This window comes from Choloepus didactylus, chromosome 2 (assembly GCF_015220235.1).
Source record: "Choloepus didactylus isolate mChoDid1 chromosome 2, mChoDid1.pri, whole genome shotgun sequence".
Taxonomy (NCBI): domain Eukaryota; kingdom Metazoa; phylum Chordata; class Mammalia; order Pilosa; family Megalonychidae; genus Choloepus; species Choloepus didactylus.
The window spans coordinates 214,326,880-214,348,386 of record NC_051308.1 but is presented as its reverse complement, the minus strand read 5'-3'; the positions used below and the strand labels follow the sequence as shown (position 1 = coordinate 214,348,386).

The following is a 21,507-nucleotide window of genomic DNA, read 5'->3' as shown; positions in this document are numbered from 1 at the left end:
TTTCATATCATTACTCAAGTTACTTAAATGGCCATAACTGATTCTAAGTTATTCCTATTTCTCTAGAAACTAAGTCCTCTAGGACTTAACTCAATTAAGTAAAAGTTTTTATTTGAAACTCAGCCACCGTTGTTACTGATCATAGATGTCTTCCAACAGATCTACCATTTTTATCAGTGAACAGAATAGTAGTTAGGTGCTTTTAGAGTCAATATATAGTTTTCAAAATATTCCTTTAGTTTTATTAGTTTTTCAGGAATATTGTATTCTTCATAAATTTAGTTGTGTGCTTCTGTGCTAATGTTTAAGTAATTGTATATGGTATTCTTTTTAAATGATAATATTTTCTGTAATACACACATAAGATTTTGAAAGTCTCTGGTTTCTTTTTGTTAGGCAAGTACACAAACAGATGCCCTGAAACTACCACCTTCCCAACCTCCAAGACTTTTGAAGAACAAAGCTTTATTGTGCAAACCCATCACTCAGACTAAAGCCACCTCTTGCAAACCACATACCCAAAACAAAGAATGCCAAACAGGTGTGTTAATTGTATTTTCTTTAAGTCTTTTTCTTTTTCTTTTAAAATACTGTACAAGCCACAAAATGACCAAGCATCCCCCTCTCCCAGCTAACATTAGTGACTTTAAAAAAAAAAAAAAAAAATGTTTTTCATCATTTTTCTCATCCCCCTCACTTCTTCCCCAAAACCAGTAATCTGCTTTCTATCTCTGCAGATTTGCTATTCCTAGACATGTCTTGTAAGTGGTATCAAACAGTTTTTGCCATCATGTGTCTTGCTTATTTCAATGAACATAGTGTTTTCAAGGTTCTTCTATGTTGTTGTATGTCTCATAACTTAGTTTTTCTTATGGCTGAATAGTATTCCATTGTGTTTATGTACTAACATTTGTTTAGCTATTCATTTTTTTTTTTTAATCATCATTTTATTGAGATATATTCACATACCAGGCAGTCATACAAAACAAATTGTACTTTCGATTGTTCACAGTACCATTACATAGTTGTACATTCATCACCTAAATCAATCCCTGACACCTTCATTAGCACACACACAAAAATAACAAGAATAATAATTAGAGTGAAAAAGAGCAATTGAAGTAAAAAAGAACACTGGGTACCTTTGTCTGTTTGTTTCCTTCCCCTACTTTTCTACACATCCATCCATAAACTAGACAAAGTGGAGTTTGGTCCTTATGGCATTCCCAATCCCATTGTCACCCCTCATAAGCTACATTTTTATACAACTGTCTTCGAGATTCATGGGTTCTGGGTTGTAGTTTAATAGTTTCAGGTATCCACCACCAGCTACCCCAATTCTTTAGAACCTAAAAAAGGTTGTCTAAAGTGTGCGTAAGAGTGCCCACCAGAGTGATCTCGGCTCGTTTTGGAATCTCTCTGCCACTGAAGCTTATTTCATTTCCTTTCACATCCCCCTTTTGGTCAAGATGATGTTCTCCATCCCACGATGCCGGGTCTACATTCCTCTCCGGGAGTCATATTCCACGTTGCCAGGGAGATTCACTCCCCTGGGTGTCTGGTCCCACGTAGGGGGGAGGGCAGTGATTTCACCTTTCAAGTTGGCTTAGCCAGAGAGAGAGGGCCACATCTGAGCAACAAAGAGGCACTCAGGAGGAGACTCTTAGGCACAAATATAGGGAGGCCTAGCCTCTCCTTTGCAGCAACCGTCTTCCCAAGGGTAAAACTTATGGTAGAGGGCTCAACCCATCAAACCACCAGTCCCCTATGTCTGTGGTCATGTTAGCAACCATGGAGGTGGGGTAGGCGAATACCCCTGCATTCTCCACAGGCTCCTCAAGGGGGCACTACATCTTTTCTTTTTTTTCCCTTGTTTGTCTTTTTTCTTTTTTTTTTTTTTTTTAACTTTCCCTTCTTTTTTAAATCAACTGTATGAAAAAAAAGTTAAAAAGAAAACAAACATACAATAAAAGAACATTTCAAAGAGACCATAACAAGGGAGTAAGAAAAAGACAACTAACCTAAGATAACTGCTTAACTTCCAACATGTTCCTACTTTACCCCAAGAAAGTTACATAATATAGCAACATTTCAGTGAACTTGTTCCTTCTACATCCATCAGAAATTAACAGACCATAGTCATTTCTGGGCATCCCCAGAACGTTAAATAGCCTATCTGTTCTTCTTGGATTATTGTTCCCCCTTCCTTAATTGCTCTCTACTGCTAGTTCCCCTACATTCTACATTATAAACCATTTGTTTTACATTTTTCAAAGTTCACATTAGTGGTAGCATATATTTCTCTTTTTGTGCCTGGCTTATTTCGCTCAGCATTATGTCTTCAAGGTTCATCCATGTTGTCATATGTTTCACGAGATCGTTCCTTCTTACTGCCGCGTAGTATTCCATCGTGTGTATATACCACATTTTCTTTATCCACTCATCTGTTGAAGGACATTTGGGTTGTTTCCATCTCTTGGCAATTGTGAATAATGCTGCTATGAACATTGGCGTGCAAATATCTGTTCGTGTCACTGCTTTCTGATCTTCCGGGTATATACCGAGAAGTGCAATCGCTGGATCGAATGGTAGCTCTATATCTAGTTTTCTAAGGAACTGCCAGACTGACTTCCAGAGTGGCTGAACCATTATACAGTCCCACCAACAGTGAATAAGAGTTCCAGTTTCTCCACATCCCCTCCAGCATTTGTAGTTTCCTGTTTGTTTAATGGCAGCCGTTCTAACCGGTGTTAGATGGTATCTCATTGTGGTCTTAATTTGCATCTCTCTAATAGCTAGTGAAGCTGAACATTTTTTCATGTGTTTCTTGGCCATTTGTATTTCCTCTTCAGAGAACTGTCTTTTCATATCTTTTGCCCATTTTATAATTGGGCCGACTGTACTATTGTCATTGAGTTGTAGGATTTCTTTATATATGCAAGATATCAGTCTTTTGTCAGATACATGGTTTCCAAAAATTTTTTCCCATTGAGTTGGCTGCCTCTTTACCTTTTTGAGAAATTCCTTTGAGGTGCAGAAACTTCTAAGCTTGAGGAGTTCCCATTTATCTATTTTCTCTTTTGTTGCTTGTGCTTTGGGTGTAAAGTCTAGGAAGTGGCCTCCTAATACAAGGTCTTGAAGATGTTTTCCTACATTATCTTCTAGGAGTTTTATGGTACTTTCTTTTATATTGAGATCTTTGGTCCATTTTGAGTTAATTTTTGTGTAGGGGGTGAGGTAGGGGTCCTCTTTCATTCTTTTGGATATGGATATCGAACTCTCCCAGCCCCATTTGTTGAAAAGACCATTATGGCTCAGTTCGGTGACTTTGGGGGCCTTATCAAAGATCAGTCGGCCATAGATCTGAGGGTCTATCTCTGAATTCTCAGTTCGATTCCATTGATCTATATGTCTATCTTTGTGCCAGTACCATGCTGTTTTGGCAACTGTGGCTTTATAATAAGCTTCAAAGTCAGAGAGTGTAAGTCCTCCCACTTCGTTTTTCTTGTTTAGAGTGTCTTTAGCAATTCGAGGCATCTTCGCTTTCCAAATAAATTTGATAACTAGCTTTTCCAAGTCTGCAAAGTAGGTTGTTGGAATTTTGATTGGGATTGCATTGAATCTGTAGATGAGTTTGGGTAGAATTGACATCTTAATGACATTTAACCTTCCTATCCATGAACATGGAATATTTTTCCATCTCTTAAGGTCCCCTTCTATTTCTTTTAGTAGAGTTATGTAGTTTTCTTTGTATAGGTCTTTTACATCTTTGGTTAAGTTTATTCCTAGGTACTTGATTTTTTTAGTTGCTATTGAAAATGGTATCTTTTTCTTGAGTGTCTCTTCCGTTTGTTCATTTCTAGCATATAGAAACATTACTGACTTATGTGCATTAATCTTGTATCCCGCTACTTTGCTAAATTTGTTTATTAGCTCTAGTAGGTGTATCGTTGATTTCTCAGGGTTTTCTAGATATAAGATCATATCATCTGCAAACAATGACAGTTTTACTTCTTCTTTTCCAATTTGGATGCCTTTTATTTCTTTGTCTTGCCGGATTGCCCTGGCTAGCACTTCCAGCACAATGTTGAATAACAGTGGTGACAGCGGGCATCCTTGTCTTCTTCCTGATCTTAGAGGGAAGGCTTTCTGTCTCTCACCATTGAGTACTATGCTGGCTGTGGGTTTTTCATATATGCTCTTTATCATGTTGAGGAAGTTTCCTTCAATTCCTACCTTTTGAAGTGTTTTTATCAAAAAGGGATGTTGGATTTTGTCAAATGCTTTTTCAGCCTCTATTGAGATGATCAATTGATTTTTCCCTTTCGAGTTTTTAATGTGTTGTAATACATTGATTGTTTTTCTTATGTTGAACCATCCTTGCATGCCTGGAATGAACCCCACTTGGTCATGGTGTATGATTTTTTAATGTGTCTTTGGATTCGATTTGCAAGTATTTTGTTGAGGATTTTTGCATCTATATTCATTAGGGAGATTGGCCGGTAGTTTTCCTTTTTTGTAGCATCTTTGCCTGGTTTTGGTATTAGATTGATGTTAGCTTCATAAAATGAGTTAGGTAGTGTTCCATTTTCTTCAATGTTTTGAAAGAGTTTGAGTAAGATTGGTGTCAGTTCTTTCTGGAAAGTTTGGTAGAATTCCCCTGTGAAGCCATCTGGCCCTGGGCATTTATTTGTGGGAAGATTTTTGATGACTGATTGGATCTCTTTGCTTGTGATGGGTTGGTTGAGGTCTTCTATTTCTTCTCTGGTCAGTCTAGGTTGTTCATATGTTTCCAGGAAATTGTCCATTTCTTCTGCATTGTCCAGTTTGTTGCCATACAGTTGTTCATAATATCCTCTTATAATTTTTTTAATTTCTTCAGGATCTGCAGTTATGTCACCTTTTTCATTCATTATTTTGTTTATATGGGTCTTCTCTCTTTTTGATTTTGTCAGTCTAGCTAGGGGCTTGTCAATCTTGTTGATCTTCTCAAAGAACCAACTTTTGGTGATATTTATCCTCTCTATTGTTTTTTTTGTTCTCTATGTTATTTATTTCTGCTTTAATCCTTGTTATTTCTTTTCTTGTACTTGGTTTAGGATTGGTTTGCTGTTCATTTTCTAGCTTCTTCAGTTGATCCATTAGTTCTTTGATTTTGGCTCTTTCTTCCTTTTTAATATATGCGTTTAGTGCTATAAATTTCCCCCTTAGCACTGCTTTTGCTGCATCCCATAGGTTTTGGTATGTTGTGTTCTCATTTTCATTCGTCTCTATATATTTAGCAATTTCTCTTGCTATTTCTTCTTTAACCCACTGATTGTTTAGGAGTGTGTTGTTTAACCTCCAGGTATTTGTGAATTTTCTAAGTCTCTGATGGTTATTGACTTCTAATTGTATTCCATTGTGGTCAGAGAATGTGCTTTGAATAATTTCAATCTTTTTAAATTTATTGAGGCTTGTTTTATGTCCCAGCATATGATCTATTCTAGAGAAAGTTCCGTGAGCACTAGAAAAGTATGTGTATCCTGGTGATTTGGGATGTAATGTCCTGTAGATGTCTGTTAAATCTAATTCATTTATCAGATTGTTTAGGTTTTCAATTTCCTTATTGGTATTCTGTCTGGTTGATCTATCTATAGGAGAGATTGATGTGTTGAAGTCTCCCCCAATTATTGTGGAAACATCAATTGCTTCCTTTAGTTTTGCCAGTGTTTCTCTCTTGTATTTTGTGGCACCTTGATTGGGTGCATAGACATTTACGATTGTTATTTCTTCTTGCTGAATTGCCCCTTTTATTAGTATGTAGTGGCCTTCTTTGTCTCTCAAAACATCCCTGCATTTGAAGTGTATTTTATCTGAGATTAATATTGCTACACCTGCTTTCTTTTGGCTGTAGCTTGCATGAAATATTTTTTTCCATCCTTTCACTTTCAGTTTCTTTGTGTCCCTGTGTCTAAGATGAGTCTCTTGTATGCAACATATTGATGGTTCATTTTTTTTTATCCATTCTGCGAATCTATATCTTTTAATTGGGGAGTTTAATCCATTTACATTCAACGTTAAAACCGTGAAGGCATTTCTTGAATCGGCCATCTTATCCTTTGGTTTATGTTTGCCATATTTTTCCCTCTCTCTATTAATATCCTTTATTGTACCCATACCGAATCTCTTTAGTACTGAACCTTTCTCCAAGTCTCTCTGTCCTTTCTTTGTTTCTCTGTCTGTAGGGCTCCCTTTAGTATCTCCAGTAGGGCAGGTCTCTTGTTAGCAAATTCTCTCAGCATTTGTTTGTCTGTGAAAAATTTAAGCTCTCCCTCAAATTTGAAGGAGAGCTTTGCTGGATAAAGTATTCTTGGCTGGAAATTTTTCTCACTCAGAATTTTAAATATATCGTGCCACTGCCTTCTTGCCTCCATGGTGGCTGCTGAGTAGTCACTACTTAGTCTTAGGCTGTTTCCTTTGTATGTGGTGAATTGCTTTTCTCTTGCTGCTTTCAGAACTTGCTCCCTCTCTTCTGTGTTTGACTGTGTGATCAGTATATGTCTTCGAGTGGGTTTATTTGGATTTATTCTATTTGGAGTTCGCTGAGCATTTATGATTTGTGTATTTATGTTGTTTAGAAGATTTGGGAAGTTTTCCCCAACAATTTCTTTGAATACTCTTCCTAGACCTTTACCCTTTTCTTCCCCTTCTGGGACACCAATGAGTCTTATATTTGGACGTTTCATATTATCTATCATATCCCTGAGGTCCATTTTGATTTTTTCAATTTTTTTCCCCATTCTTTCTTTTATGCTTCCATTTTCCATTCTGTCATCTTCCAGATCACTGATTCGTTGTTCAGCTTCCTCTAGTCTTGTACTATGAGTGTCCAGAATCTTTTTAATTTGGTCAACAGTTTCTTTAATTTCCATAAGATCATCCATTTTTTTATTTAGTCTTGCAATGTCTTCTTTATGCTCTTCTAGGGTCTTCTTGATTTCCTTTGTATCCCGTACTAGGGTCTCATTGTTCATCTTTAGTTCTTTGAGTAGCTGCTCTAGGTGCTGTGTCTCTTCTGGTCTTTTGATTTGGGTGCTTGGGCTTGAGTTATCCATATCGTCTGGTTTTTTCATATGCTTTATAATTTTCTGTTGTTTTTGGCCTCGTGGCATTTGCTGAACTTGATAGGGTTCTTTTAGGATGTGTAGACCAATTGAAGTCCTTATCTCTGATTTATCAGATCTACAGCTTCGTGGAGTACACTTTCTCTAACTAACCAGCAGGTGGCGTCCACGAGCCACCTTTTCTCCACAAGCCAGTTCTCCCCTGCTTAGCCTTTTTGGTGAGTGGGGGAGTGAGTCTTGTGGGGTCCAGTTGGTGTACCAAGCTTGCGTGTGTAGTTGGTGTTGCCTGCCCTGTATATGGGGCGTGTTTCTGGGCAGTCAGGGATGGGGGGTGGCTCTAACAATCAAATCTCCCTGGTGATCCTAGAGTTTTAAAGCTGCTGCAATAGTCTAATCCTTCAGTTCAGTCCTGCCACAGTTTGTCTCTGCCACTGACCCACAAGTCCTTGGTATTGGTGTATGGCTCCTGAGACTTGCAAGTGGGCCCCTCTTCCAGGCTGTGCACCCCGGGTCCTCTGTTGAGGGATGACTGTGCTATGTCACAGGTGAGTGCCGTCCCCCCAGGGCAGTTCTGGGCTGCTGGGCTGTGTAGGGAGGCTCCCAGTCTGCTGAAATGATGGCTGAATGGGGCTTTGTTAATTCACATTGCTCCACCTTCCCAACTCTGGGACAATCAGCTGAGGTTGCAGGGAAGGCTAATGTCCACGCCCAGTTTTATGGTGTGTGCCTGTTATTTGAAGCACTTCCATCACACTGGGTTGTCTGGGGCAGCTCTGGGCTATGGGGCTGGCGATGGGCAGGAGTGTTTCCTGTCCACCAGGATGGTGGCTGTGAGCGGACACCCCCCTTTTCTTGGGAAGTTGTGTTGTTTAGTGAATTTTCTCAGCCACTGGATTATTGCCTTTTGTCTCAGAGCTCTCTTAGTTCTGCTCTTGACTTGACGTGCCCAAATTGCAATTCTTTGAAGCTTTCTGTATTGGGCTTCTTAGAGTAATTGTTTTAGAAAAAGAAAAAAGGATTTAAAAAAAAAAAACGGCCCTCCTCAGAGATCTAATGGGTTATTGAAATACTAATAGAGAAAGCAACCAGGGCCATTAAGGAAAGGTCCACAGGGCAGAGAGATCAGCTTTTCTTCGGGATTTGCATATGCGCTTCAAGGCCTGAGCTCCGCCCTTCCCCTTTCTGTGTTCACCAGAACTCCAAAAATCCTCTGCTTTTATTTTGGAGTTTTTCGTGTTGTTTTTTTTTCTATGCCTGTCTCCTCTCTGCTGGGCTGGCTGCTCTCAGAGTCTCTGGTGTCTGGTCTCAGTCTATCTATGGTTGGAGTTTGAATCAGTAGAATGAGTTTCCGATAAGAGCAGCCACTACAGTTCTCCCTTCTCCTTCCTGGAGCTGACAGCCCCTCCTCCCACGGGACTGAGCCTGGCAGGGAGGGGCGCGGGTCCCCTGGCCGCAAAAACTTACAGATTTCGCTGATCTCAGCAGTTCCACGTTTTCATGAGTGTTGTATGAAGTATGCCCAAAGACAGATTGCTCTGTGGTGTCCAGTCCACGCAGTTCCTGGCTTTTTACCTACTTTCCTGGAGGAGTAACTAAAACTTACAGCTCACCAGTCTGCCATCTTGCCCCGCCTCCTCTAGCTATTCATTTTTGGTGGGCACTTGAGTTGTCTTCAGCTTTGGGCTTTTGTGAATAATGCCGCAATAAGCATTGGTGTACAACTATTTATTTATGACCCCGTTTTCACTCTCTTTGGGTATATTCCTAGAATGGGATTTGCTGGGTCACATGGTAATTCTATATGTAATTTAACTTTTTTAAGGATCGCTATATTGCTTTCCACAGTGGCTGCACCATTTTATCTCCTAAGAGTTTTAAAGTTTTAGCTCTTATATTTAGGTCCTTGATTTATTTTGAGTTGATATTTGTATATGGTATGAGGTGTGTGGTGGGGGTTCTGCCTTCATTCTTCTACAAGTGAATGTCCAGGTTCACTCATAAAGTTTGTTGGAGAGACTACTTTTTCTCCATTGCATATACTTAACACCCTTGTCAAAAATCAGTTGGCCATAGATGTGTGGGTCTAATTCTGGACTTTAATTCTGTTCTACTCATCTATTTCTCTATTGTATGCCTGTACCACACTGTTTTGATAACTGTTGCTTTGTAATTCAGTTTGAAATAGGAAGTGTGAGTCTTCCAAACTTGTTCTTTTTCATGATTGTCTTGGTTATTAATGGCCCCTTGCCATTCCGAATGAATTTAAGGATCGTTTTTTTCCATTTCTGCAGAAAAAGCTGTTGGAATCTTAATAGGCATTGCATTGAATTTGTGTATTGTTTTGAGTAATATTGACATATTAATATTAACTTTTCCAATCCATGAATGTAGGATGTCTTGCCATTTAAGTCTTTAATTTCTTTCAGCAGTCTTTTGTAGTTTTCAGTATACTAATTTGTATTCTTAGTTAAATTTATTTGTTGGTGTTTTGTTCTTTTAATTGCCATTATAAATGGAATTGTTTTCTCAATTTCCTCTCTGGCTTGTTTATTGGTAGTGTACAGGAACACAGTTGTTTTTTGTGTGTTGATTTAGTACCCTGCCACTTTACTGAATTCATTTATTAGCTCCAATAGTTTGCTTGTTGAGTCCTTTCGATTTTCTGTTTATAGGATCATGTCATTTGCAAATAGTGAAAGTGTTGCTTCTTCCTTTCTGATTTGGATGCCTTCATTTTTTTTTTTTCTTCCTTGCCTAACTGCTCTGGCCAGAACTTCCAGCAAAGTGTTGGTTCAGCAGTGGTGAGAGTGATTATCCCTGTCTGGTTCCTGATCTTAGGAGGAAAGCTTTAAGTCTTTCATCATTGAGTATGATGTTAGCTGTGGGTTTTCATAAATGGCCTTTATTATGTTGAGAAAGTTCCTTTCGACTACTACTTTTATGAGTGTTTTTATAAACAAAGGGTGCTGCATTTTGTCAGATGCCTTTTCTTCATCTGTTGAGGTAATCATGTGAGTGTTTTCCCCTTCATTTTGTTTAAGTGTTGTATTACATTGGTTGATTTTTGTGTGGTCAATCTCCCTTACATTCCTGGGATAAATCTTATCTGTTCATAGTGTATAATCTTTTTAATATGCCATTGGATTCGGTTTACTAGTGTTTTGTTAAGGATTTTTATACACACACACATACACATACATAAATATATTTTTTTATGTATTCATAAGGGGAATTGGTCTGTAATATTATTTTCTTGTGATGACTTTGTTGGGCTTTGGTATCAGAGTAATGGTGGCCTCACAGAATAAATTAGAAAGTGTTCCCTCTGAATTCTTTGTAAGAGTTGAGAAGGGTTGGTATTAATTCTTCTTTAAGTGTTTAGTAGGATTTACCAGTGAAGCCATCTGATACTGGAACTTTGTTTGGTGAAAGGTTTTTTATTATTGTTTCAATCTCTACTTGTTATAGGTTGGTTGATGTTTTCTGTTTCTTCTTGAGTCAGTGGGGTATTGATGTATTTCTAGGAATTTTTACATTTCTTCTAGATTATATAGTTTGTTGACATATAATTATTCATTATATTCTCTTATAATCCTTTTTATTTCTGTAAGGTCATTAGTGTTATCCCCGTTTTCCTTTTTGATTTTAGTTATTTGCATCTTTTCACCTGGAAGTCCCCCAATATTTAAACTAGAAAGGAACCCTGGAATCCTATATCTTGAAGCTGATCCTGTAGGCCAGTGTTTCTCAACCTTCATATGCATGTGAATTGCCTGGGGAGCTTATTAAATAGATTCTGATTCATCGGAGCCTGAGGTTGTGCATTTCTTACAAGTTTCCTGGTAATGCCACTTCTGTTGGTCCTTGGACCACACTGAATAGCAAGACTATAGATGACTTAGTCCTATATTTTTATTGTCTCAGTAGTGATTTAGTTAGTATTACAAAGTTTGATTATTAGACATTATAATCAGATAACTTCTTTTTATGTTCACTGCATCATGGTAAAATTAATCCCATATTATTTCCCACCTCTAACCATAGTCAGATTGTCAGCTTTCCTCTTTTTGTCACTAGCATTACCTTTCTCCTATAGTAACAATTGTACAACTATCTAGCATATTTTCTAGCACATAGAAAGGACAAGGGCTCTGTAGATATTTTATTTTTAATTTTTTGGCTGGGGGTACTTTTTTGATGGTACATGACAAGGTAGGGCTCTAAGCCCCTCCCCTTCTTCAGTGGGTCTGGGATGGAAGCTGTGGAGGACAAGCGATTCTCAGTGTTGGAGGATTGAGTTGGGGCCAGGACTCTCCAGCAGCTGGCTGCCTCTCTCTTCCTCTCATGCTGTTGATGGGGCTGGTAGCTGTGTAGACTGTAAGGTCCATCACCCTGTTGCTGTAGCCAAATTCATTGTCATATCAGGAAATTAGCTTGAAGAAATGGTCGTTGAGGGCAATGCCCACCCAAGCATCAATAGAGAAACAGTGGATGTCATTGTTAAAGTCTCAGGAGACCACCTGCTCCTCAGTATAGCCCAGAATGCCCTTTAGGGGAGCCTCTGAAGCCTGCTTCACCACCTTCTTGATGTCATCGTATTTGGCCGCTTTCTCCAGTCAGCAGGTCAGATCCACAGTGGACACATTGGAGGTGGGGACCCAGAAGGCCATGCCAGTGAGCTTCCCATTCAGCTCCAGAATGACCTTGCCCACCACCTTGGCAGTGCTGTTAGATGCAGGGATGATATTCTGGTCAACCCATGGCCGTCACAGCACATTTTCCTGTGGGGCCATCCATAGTTTTCTGGGTGGCAGTGATGACATGGACAGTAGTCATGAGTCCCTCCACAATGTCAAAGTTATCATGGATGATCTTGGACAGTGGGGCCAGGCAGTTGTGGTGCAGGAAGCATTGCTGACCATCTTGAGGAAGTTGTCATACTTCTCATGGTGCACTCCCATCATAAACTTGGGGGCCTTGGCCCAAAGGGGCAGAGATGATCTCTGTTGGCAACACTCTTCAAGTGAGCCCCAGCCTTCTCCAGGGTTGTGAAGACACCAGTGGACTCCACAACATATTCAGCACCAGAATCACCCTATTTGATGTTTGTGGAATCTTGCTCCTAGAAGATGGTGATGGGATTCCCATTGATGACAAGCTTCCCATTCTCAGCCTTGATGGTGCCTTTGAACTTGCAATGGGTGGAATCATACAGGAACATGTAAACCATGTAGTTGAGGTCGATGAAGTGGTCATTGACGGCAACAACCTGCACTTTGCTGGAGTTTACGGCAGCTCTGGTAACTAGGTGCCCAATACGGCCAAATTCATTTATTCCAACCTTCACCATCATGTCTCAGTGATGCAGCTGGCATTGCACAAAAATATGCAGCTATTGAGTGGGGAGGAGCAGAGAGCCTCTGTAGATATTTTTTAAGTAATTGAAGAATCCTTCCTCTTTCTCACTTTTCCCTACTCATACTTAAATTCATTTCTGAGTCCTATTTCATCTTAGGACATCTGCTATGTTTATTTATTCTTTTTTTGTAGGTATCAATAACCATACCAGTAAAGGCTCTCATCATCTTAACTCTACATATTATAATTACCTCCTACTTTTACATTTTGTATATTATTCATACCATTATAAGATGGCCGCCAAGTTCATTTTTTCTATGCCATTTTCATCATATTACTTTGTGGTAACAATCTTTAGTAGCTCCCATTGTTTACTAGAAGTGATTTTAAAATGTACATTACTGCTTCACAAAATTTAGCTTTATCTATTAAATCTCCTCCCTTACTAAGCTTATTATCATGCCCTTATTTTTCCTGTCAGCACAATATTTTCCAAACTTCCTTTTTCAGATCATTGCTGTAATCCTTTTCAATCATCTACCAAAATTATAGCCTTCATTGCTTTATCTTCACTGTTAATATTTATTATGTTACCCTCCTTGAATCAGTGCTATATATTAAAGCCTCTCTTTGTTACTTCAGTTGATTTCTCCTTTCTAAGAACTCCTAGTGTCACAGGTTTTTTTCGTAAATAAATTTTCATGAGCTTTTTATGTAGTTTGTAACCCTCTTTGTTTTGTGTATGTGGGTGTTTTTCCCCAACAGAAGACACTCCAAATCAACCCCAAATCATTGTGGTGCCGGTTCCTATACCAGTGTTTGTGCCCATACCTCTTCATCTTTATACTCAGTATGCACCAGTCCCATTTGGAATTCCAGTTCCAGTGAGTAATCAGTTAGAGATTAAAGCTAATTTAATACTTTTATTAATTAAAATTTTTCATCTCTTTCAAGAAATTTTTCAGTTTTCGGTAAAGTATTCCTGATTGTGATTGGCTATTACGATATTAATTAACATGGAATATAAAGAAGTATTCAGTTTGTTTTACTCCACCTTCTTGAAAAAGACTATGAGATAGCTTTTTAAAAAGTTACATGTACAATAAGATCACTCAAATAGAAAAAGCTCAGAAACTATGTGTAGAGTCCTGGATTCTGTCAAGGGTGAAAAAAGGAATAGATAATTTACATTATTCTCAGTTTTTGCTAAAGGAAAATATATCCTTTTTTTTTCAGAGTAAATATATCTTTCCTTGGTACTGAATACAATTTTTAAGGGAAACTGTTGTGTGAAATGCTAACCAAGAAATATAAGGAAAAAAACAATAAAAACATAACAAAAGTGTGCTAGAGAATTGCTCTTAGAGGATGTAGGGATACATTTTGCTGAGTGTCCATAAAAGCACTTATTGAATTTTTATTTAAATGGCTCTTATCTTAAATAAGCTAGTAAGACCATTTTAATCATGAGCAATGAAAATATTTTGAATTTATTTATTATTTTAGTACCTAAATCATCTCACAAATAATAATTTGACGACAAGCCTATTGCCTAAGAAAGTCTTCAACCTACCCGTGCTTTTTCAGATGCCCGTCCCCATGTTTATTCCATCTTCACTGGATAATGAAGATAAAGTCATTGAGAGTGTTGAAGACCTTAAGGAAAAGCTTCCCACACATCCATTTGAAGCTGATCTTCTCGAGATGGCAGAAATGATTGCAGAAGATGAAGAGAAGGAGAAGACTCTATCCCAAGGGGGTTAGTGGAACCTTTAATCTTTAAAGTAAAGAAAGGAAAAAACACACCTACAGATTTTCAGATGACCCAAGTAATTTTAAATATCAGGCAGTCAGGGTGTTTTTAAAAGCTTCATTGTATTTAAGTACCAAGCTTGCAGATTTGTTAAACTTGCTGATACCTCTGAAAGCTTTTACCCTTTTTATAAAGGAACTCAGTGTCTGTATTCAATACAGTTTTTAGTTGTTAATGATTCCAGAAAAATAACCTACAAGTCCAAGTTTCATGATCATTTTCTGATTTTATCTCTGTTTTCAAAGTCATGATCCACAGATAAGAATTCCTATTTTATAACAACCAGCATGCTAATGGAGGGTAAATAGCATCTCAGGGTAGAAAACCCTTTGGCTCAAAATAACCTGTACATAAATTCCTTCCATTAGTGTGGAGTAATGATAATAACAATAGCTAACATTTATGTATGCTTACCATACTCTAGATATTGTCCCAAGTGCATTGCCTCATTTAATCTTCACAACAGTCTTATGAGGTGTGTACTGTTTACTTGAGATTCCTCATCTGGAAAGTAGGTTAAGATACTTACTCTGGTTATGCAATCAGGAAGTGATGGAATCAGAACTTAAATCCAGGTCTGCAAGACTCTATAGCATATATTAACTAGAACTAAGTAATGTGTATTTTAGAAAGCTTTCTAGCCTAAATTAGCACCTCCCTGATATTTGGATATAGGGAGAGAGAATCATGGGAAGAGGTAAAGAAAATGGTGTGTAAAATAGTTGAAATATGTGGGTACATTTTTGCAAAGGCCTTTTCATATTGTCACTGATGAGCCAAAAAATTACTCTTTTTTTAAACAATTTTTCCTTTATCTCAGTGGTCAATTTTAGAAGCCAGCCAGTGGGCTTTGATTTTGCACATAAATGCTAGGTGATTTTATTAAAGCTGTAGCATTTGAAGAAATTACTGTCAACTTTTCTACTGAGTTGCCAGTAGGTTTTTTTTTTTAATTTATTTTTTAATTAAGATTTATTCACACAACGTACAGTAATCCAGAGTATACAATCAGTTGTTCATATTACCATCATACAGTTGTTCATTCATCACCCGATCTATTTTTTTTAAACATTATCCTTGTACCAGAAAAAGTGAAAATAAGAATAAAAAATTAAGAGTAAGAAAAGAATACCCAAATCGTACCCCCCCTCATTTTTCCTTTAGTTTTTTGCCCCCATTTTTCTACTCATCCATCCATACACTGGATAAAGGGAGGTGTGACCCACAAGGCTTTCACAATCACATTGCCACCCCTTGTAAGCTACATTGTTATACAATCTTTGTCTTCAAGCTTCAAGGTTGTAGTCTGATAGTTTCAGGTATTTACTATTAGCTATTCCACTTAATTAAAACCTAAAAAGATTTATCTATATTGTGCATAAGAGTGCCCACCAGAGTGACCTCTTGGCTCCGTTTGGAGTCTCTCAGCCACGGAAACTTTATTTCATTTCGTTTCACATCCCCCTTTTGGTCAAGAAAGTGTTCTCTATCCCACAATGCCAGGTCTAGATTCCTCCCCGGGAGTCATATTCCACGTTGCCAGGGAGATTTACACACCAGGATGTCATATACCACGTAGGGGAGAGGGCAATGATTTCACTCGCCAAGTTGGCTTAGCTAGTGTTCTAGTTTGCTAATGCTGCCAGAATGCAAAACACCAGAGATGGATTGGTTTTAATAAAAGGGGGTTTATTTGGTCACAAAGTTACAGTCTTGAGGCCATAAAATGTCCAAGGTAACACATCAGCAATTGGGTACCTTCACTAGAGGATGGCCAATGGTGTCCGGAAAACCTCTGTTAGCTGGGAAGGCACGTGGCTGGTGTCTGCTCCAAAGCTGTGGTTTCAAAATGGCTTTCTCCCAGGATGTTCCTCTCTAGGCTGCAGTTCCTCAAAAATGTCACTCTTATTTGCACTTGGGATATCTGTCCTCTCTCAGCTTCTCCCGAGCATGAGTCTGCTTTCAACAGCTGTCTTCAAACTGTCTCTCATCTGCAGCTCCTGTGCTTTCTTCATAGTGTCCCTCTTGGCTGTAGCTCCTCTTGAAAACATCACTCACAGCTGCACTGAGTTCCTTCTGTTATGTCAACTCATTTATATGGCTCCATTGATCAACTTAGACCCACCCTGAATGGGCGGAGCAACACCTCCATGGAAATTATCCAATCAGAGTCATCACCCACAGCTGGGTGGGGCGCATTCCAAATAAACACTCAAAGAGTTACAGTCTAATCAACACTGATAACATCTGCCCATGCAAGATTACATCAAAGATAATGGCGTTTGGGAGACACAATATATTCAAACTGGCACAGCTGGAGAGGGAGGGCCACATCTGAGCAGAAAAGAGGAATTCAGGGGGAGACCCTTAGGTACACTTATAAGCAGGCCTAGCCTCTCCTTGGCAGTAACAGGCTTCTTAAGGGCAAGTCCTGTGATAGAGGGTTCAGCACATCAAACTGGCAGTCCTCAGTGTTTGTGAGAACATCAGCACCCATCCAGGTGAGGAAGCCCAGCACCTCTGCATTTCCCCAAGCTCCTCAGGGGTGCACTGCGTATTTTTTTCATTTTTTTAAATTAACTTCTTCAAAAAATGAAAAAAAAAATTGTCAAACAAAACCAAAACAAAGGAATAAGAAAAAAACAAATAACCTAAAATAACTGCATTACTTCCATAATGTTCCTACTCTACCCAAAGAAAATATACAGACTATAACCCGGCAAAGGAATATGAAAAACAGATAACCAAAGATAACTACATTTCTGTGAACTTATTCCTACCATACCCACCAGAAATTAACAAACCTTAGTCATTCCTGAGCATTCCCAGAACATTAAATTTACGCACAATAACTTATCTGTTCTTATTAGGTTGTCATTCCCTCTTCACTATTTGCTATCTATTGCTAGGTCCCCTGCATTCTACATTATAAACCATTTATTTTATGTTTTTCAGTGTTCACATTATTGGTAACATATTGGTAACATATAATATTTCTCTTTTTGTGTCTGGCTTATTTTGCTCAACATTTTGTCTTCAAGGTTCATCCATGTTGTCATATGTTTCATGACATCATTCTTTCTTACTGCCGTGTAGTATTCCATCATTTATATATACCACATTTTGTTTAGCCACTCATCTGTTGAACGACTTTTGGGTTGTTTCCATCTCTTGGCAATTGTAAATACTGCTGCTATGAATATTGTGGTGCAGATATATGTTCATGTCACCGCTTTCAGATCTTCCGGGTATGTACCAAGAAGTGCAATTGCTGGATCGAAGGGTAATTTTGTATCTAGTTTTCTAAGGAACTGCCAGACTGTCTTCCAGAGTGGCTGAACCATTGTACAGTCCCACCAACGAGTAAGAGTTCCAATTTCTCCACATCCTCTCCAGCGTTTGTAGTTTCCTGTTTGTTTAATTGCAGCCGTTCTAATTGGTGTGAGATGGTATCTCATTGTGGTCTTAATTTGCATTTCCCTAATGGCTAGTGAGACTGAACATTTTTTCATGTGTTTTTTGACCATTTAAATTTTCCTTTTCAGAGAACTGTCTTTTCATATCTTTTGCCCATTTTTGAGTGGTGGGATTTCTTTATATATGCAAGATACCAGTCTTTTGTCAGATATGTGGTTTCCAAATATTTTTTCCCATTAAGTTGGCTGCCTCCTAACCTTTTTGACAAATTCCTTTGAGGTACAGAAACTTCTAGGTTTGAGGAGTTCCCATTTATCTATTTTTTCTTTTGTTGCTTGTACTTTGGGTATAAGGTCTAGGAAGTGACCACATAATACATGGTCTTGAAGATGTTTCCCTGCATTATCTTCTAGGAGTTTTGTGGTACTGTCTCTATTTTGAGGTCTTTAACCCATTTTGAGTTAATTTTTGTGCAGGGGTGAGGTAGGGGTTTTCTTGTGTTCTTTTGGATATGGATATCCAACTCTCCCAGCCCCATTTGTTGAAAAGACTGTTATGTCCCAGTTCAGTGGCTTTGCAGGCCTTGTCAAATATCAGTTGACCATAGATCTGGGGGTCTGTCTCCTAATTCTCAATTCAATTCCATTGATCAATATGTCTGTCTTTGTGCCAGTACCATGCTGTTTTGACTACTGTGGCTTTATAAAAGGCTTCAAAGTCAGGGAGTGTAAGTCCTCCCACTTTGTTTTTCTTCTTTACAATGTTTTTAGCAATTTGAGGCATCTTCCCTTTCCAAATAAATTTGATTACTAGCTTTTCCAAGTCTGCAAAGTAGGTTGTTGGAATTTTGATAGGGATTGCATTCAATCTGTAGATGAGTTTGTATAGAATTATCATCTTAATGACATTTAGCCTTCCTATCCATGAACAAGGAATATTTTTCCATCTTTTGAGGTCCCTTTCTATTTCTTTCAGTAAAGTTATGTCGTTTTCTTTGTATAGGTCTTGTACATCTTTGCTTAAGTTTATTCCTAGGTACTTGATTTTTTTAGTTGCTATTTAAAATGGAATCTTTTTCTTGACTGTCTCTTCATTTAGGTGACATCTAGTATATAGGAACATTACTGACTTACGTACATTAATCTTGTATCCCACTACTTTGCTAAATTTGTTTATAAGCTCTAGTAGCTGTGTTGTCGATTTCTCAGGGTTTTCCAGATATAAGATCATAACATCTGCAAATAATGACAGTTTTACTTCTTCCTTTCCAGTTTGAATGCCTTTATTTCTTTGTCTTGCTGGATTGCACTGGCTAGCACTTCCAGCACAATGTTGAATAACAGTGGTGACAGCGGGCATCCTTGTCTTGTTCCTGATCTTAGAGGGAAGGTTTTCAGTCTTTCGCCATTGAGTACTGTGCTGGCTGTGGGTTTTTCATATATGCTCTTTATCATATTGAGGAAGTTTCCTTCAATTTCTACCTTTTGAAATGTTTTTATCAAAAAGGGATATTGGATTTAGTCAAATGCTTTTTCAGCATCTATTGAGATGATCATTTGATTATTCCCATTTGATTTGTTAATGTGTTGTAATACATTGATTGATTTTCTCATGTTGAGCCATCCTTGCATGCCCGGGATGAACCCCACTTGGTCATGGTGTATGATTTTTTTAATGTGTTTTTGGATTTGATTTGCAACTATTTTGTTGAGAATTTTTGCATCTATGTTCATTAGGGAGATTAGCCTGTAGTTTTCCTTTCTTGTAGCATGTTTATGTAGTTTTGGTATTAGAGTAACGGTAGCTTCATAAAATGTGTTAGGTAGTGTTCCATTTTCTTCAGTGTTTTGAAAGGGTTTAAGTAAGATTGGTGTCAGTTCTTTTTGGAAAGTTTGGTAGATTCCTCTGTGAGGCCATCTGGCCCTGGGCATTTATTTATGGGAAGCTTTTTGATGACTAATTGGATCTCTTTGCTTGTTATTGGTTGATTGAGGTCTTCTGTTTCTTCTCTTTTCAGTCTGGGTTGTTCATTGTGTTTCCAGGAAATTGTTCATTTCCTCTACAATTATCTAGTTTGTTGGCATACAATTGTTCATATTATCCCTGTATAATTTTTTTAATTTCTTAAATTTCAGCAGTAATGTCACCTCTCTCATTCATTATTTGTTTATTTGGGTCTTCTCTCTTCTTAATTTTGTCAGTCTAGCTAGCGTCTTGTCAATCTCGTTGATCTTCTCAAAGAAACACTTCATTATTTTTTTGTTCTCTATGTCATTTATTTCTGCTTCAAACCTTGTTATTTCTTTTCTTCTACTTGGTTAGGGATTAGTTTAGTTTTTTTTCTCGCTTCTTCAGTTGCTCCATTAGTTCTTCGATTTTAGCTGTTTCTTCCTTTTTTATGTATGAATTTAGAGCTATAAATTTCCCCCTCAGTACCGCTTTTGCTGCCTCCCATAGGTTTTTATATGTTATGTTCTCATTTTCATTCATCTCTATATATTTAGCAATTTCTCTTGCTGTTTCTTGTTTAACTCTCTGATTGTTTAGGAGTGTGTTGTTTAACCTCCAGGTATTTGTGAATTTCTAAGTCTCTGAGGGTTATTGATTTCTTATTGTATTCCATTGTGATCAGAGAATGTGCTTTGAATAATTTCAGTCCTTTTAAATTTATTGAGGTTCATTTTATGGCCCAGCATATGATCTGTTCTGGAGAAAGTTCCATGGGCACTAGAGAAAAATGTGTATCCTGGTGATTAGGGATGTAGTGTTCTATATATGTCTGTTAATTCAAATTTATTTATCAGTTTGTTTAGGTTTTAGATTTCCTTATTGGTCTTCCGTCTGCTTCATCTATCTATAGGAGAAAGTGATGTATTGAAGTCTCCTACAATTATTGTGGTAACATCTATTGCTTCCTTTAGTTTTGCCAGTGTTTGTCTCATGTATTTTGGGGCACCTTGATTGGCTGCATAAACATTTATGATTGTTATTTCTTCTTGTTGAATTGTCCCTTTTATTAGTATGTAGTGGCCTTTGTCTCTCCTAGCATCCTTGCATTTAAAGTCTATTTTACCTGAGATTAATATTGCTACTCCTGCTTTTTTTTGGCTGTAGCTTACATGAAATATTTTTTCCATCCTTTCATTTTCAATTTATTTGTGTCCCTGTGTCTAGATGAGTCTCTTGTATGCAACATATTGATGGTTCATATTTTTTTATCCATTCTGCCAATCTACATCTTTTAATTGGGGAGTTTAATCCATTTACATTTAGTGTTATTACTCTGAAGGCATTTCTTGAATCAGCCATCCTTGCATTTGGCTTATGTTTGTCAGATATGTTTTTCCCCCCTCTCTCTTATTGTCATTTAATGTGCCCTTACTAAATCTCTTTAATTCTGAACCTTTCTCTATACCTCTTTCTGCTTTCTTTGTTTCTCCATTGATAGGGCTCCCTTTAGGATCTCAAGTAGGTCAGATCTCTTGTTAGCAGATTCTCTCAGTATTTGTTTGTTTGTGAAAAATTTAAGTTCTCCCTCAAATTTGAAGGAGAGCTTTGCTGGATAAAGAATTCTTGGTTGGCCATTTTTCTCTTTCAGAATTTTAAATATGTCATGCCACTGTCTTCTCACCTCCATGGTTGCTGCTGAGTTTTATGCTATTTCCCTTGTAAGTGGTGAATTGCTTCTCTCTTGCTGCTTTCAGAACTTGATCCTTCTCTTCAGCATTTGACAATCTGATCAGAATATATCTTGGAGTGGGTTTATCTGGATTTATTCTGTTTGGAGTTCATTGGGCATCTGTGATTTGTGTA

General features: G+C 37.9%; 1 protein-coding gene and 1 pseudogene across 5 annotated transcripts in view; one reads left to right on the top strand and one right to left on the bottom strand.

Moving 5' to 3' along the window:
- ZMYM4 (zinc finger MYM-type containing 4) overlaps positions 1–21,507 on the top strand; it is a 230,189-nt gene that overhangs the window by 176,814 nt on the left and 31,868 nt on the right. For all 5 annotated transcript variants that reach the window (XM_037827754.1, XM_037827755.1, XM_037827756.1 and 2 more), the window contains 3 exons: positions 397–541; positions 13,230–13,348; positions 14,052–14,223. In XM_037827754.1, the coding sequence (XP_037683682.1) occupies positions 397–541; positions 13,230–13,348; positions 14,052–14,223 (436 nt within the window). The remainder of the gene's footprint in view (positions 1–396; positions 542–13,229; positions 13,349–14,051; positions 14,224–21,507) is intronic.
- On the bottom strand, positions 11,723–12,456 carry LOC119527587 (annotated as a pseudogene).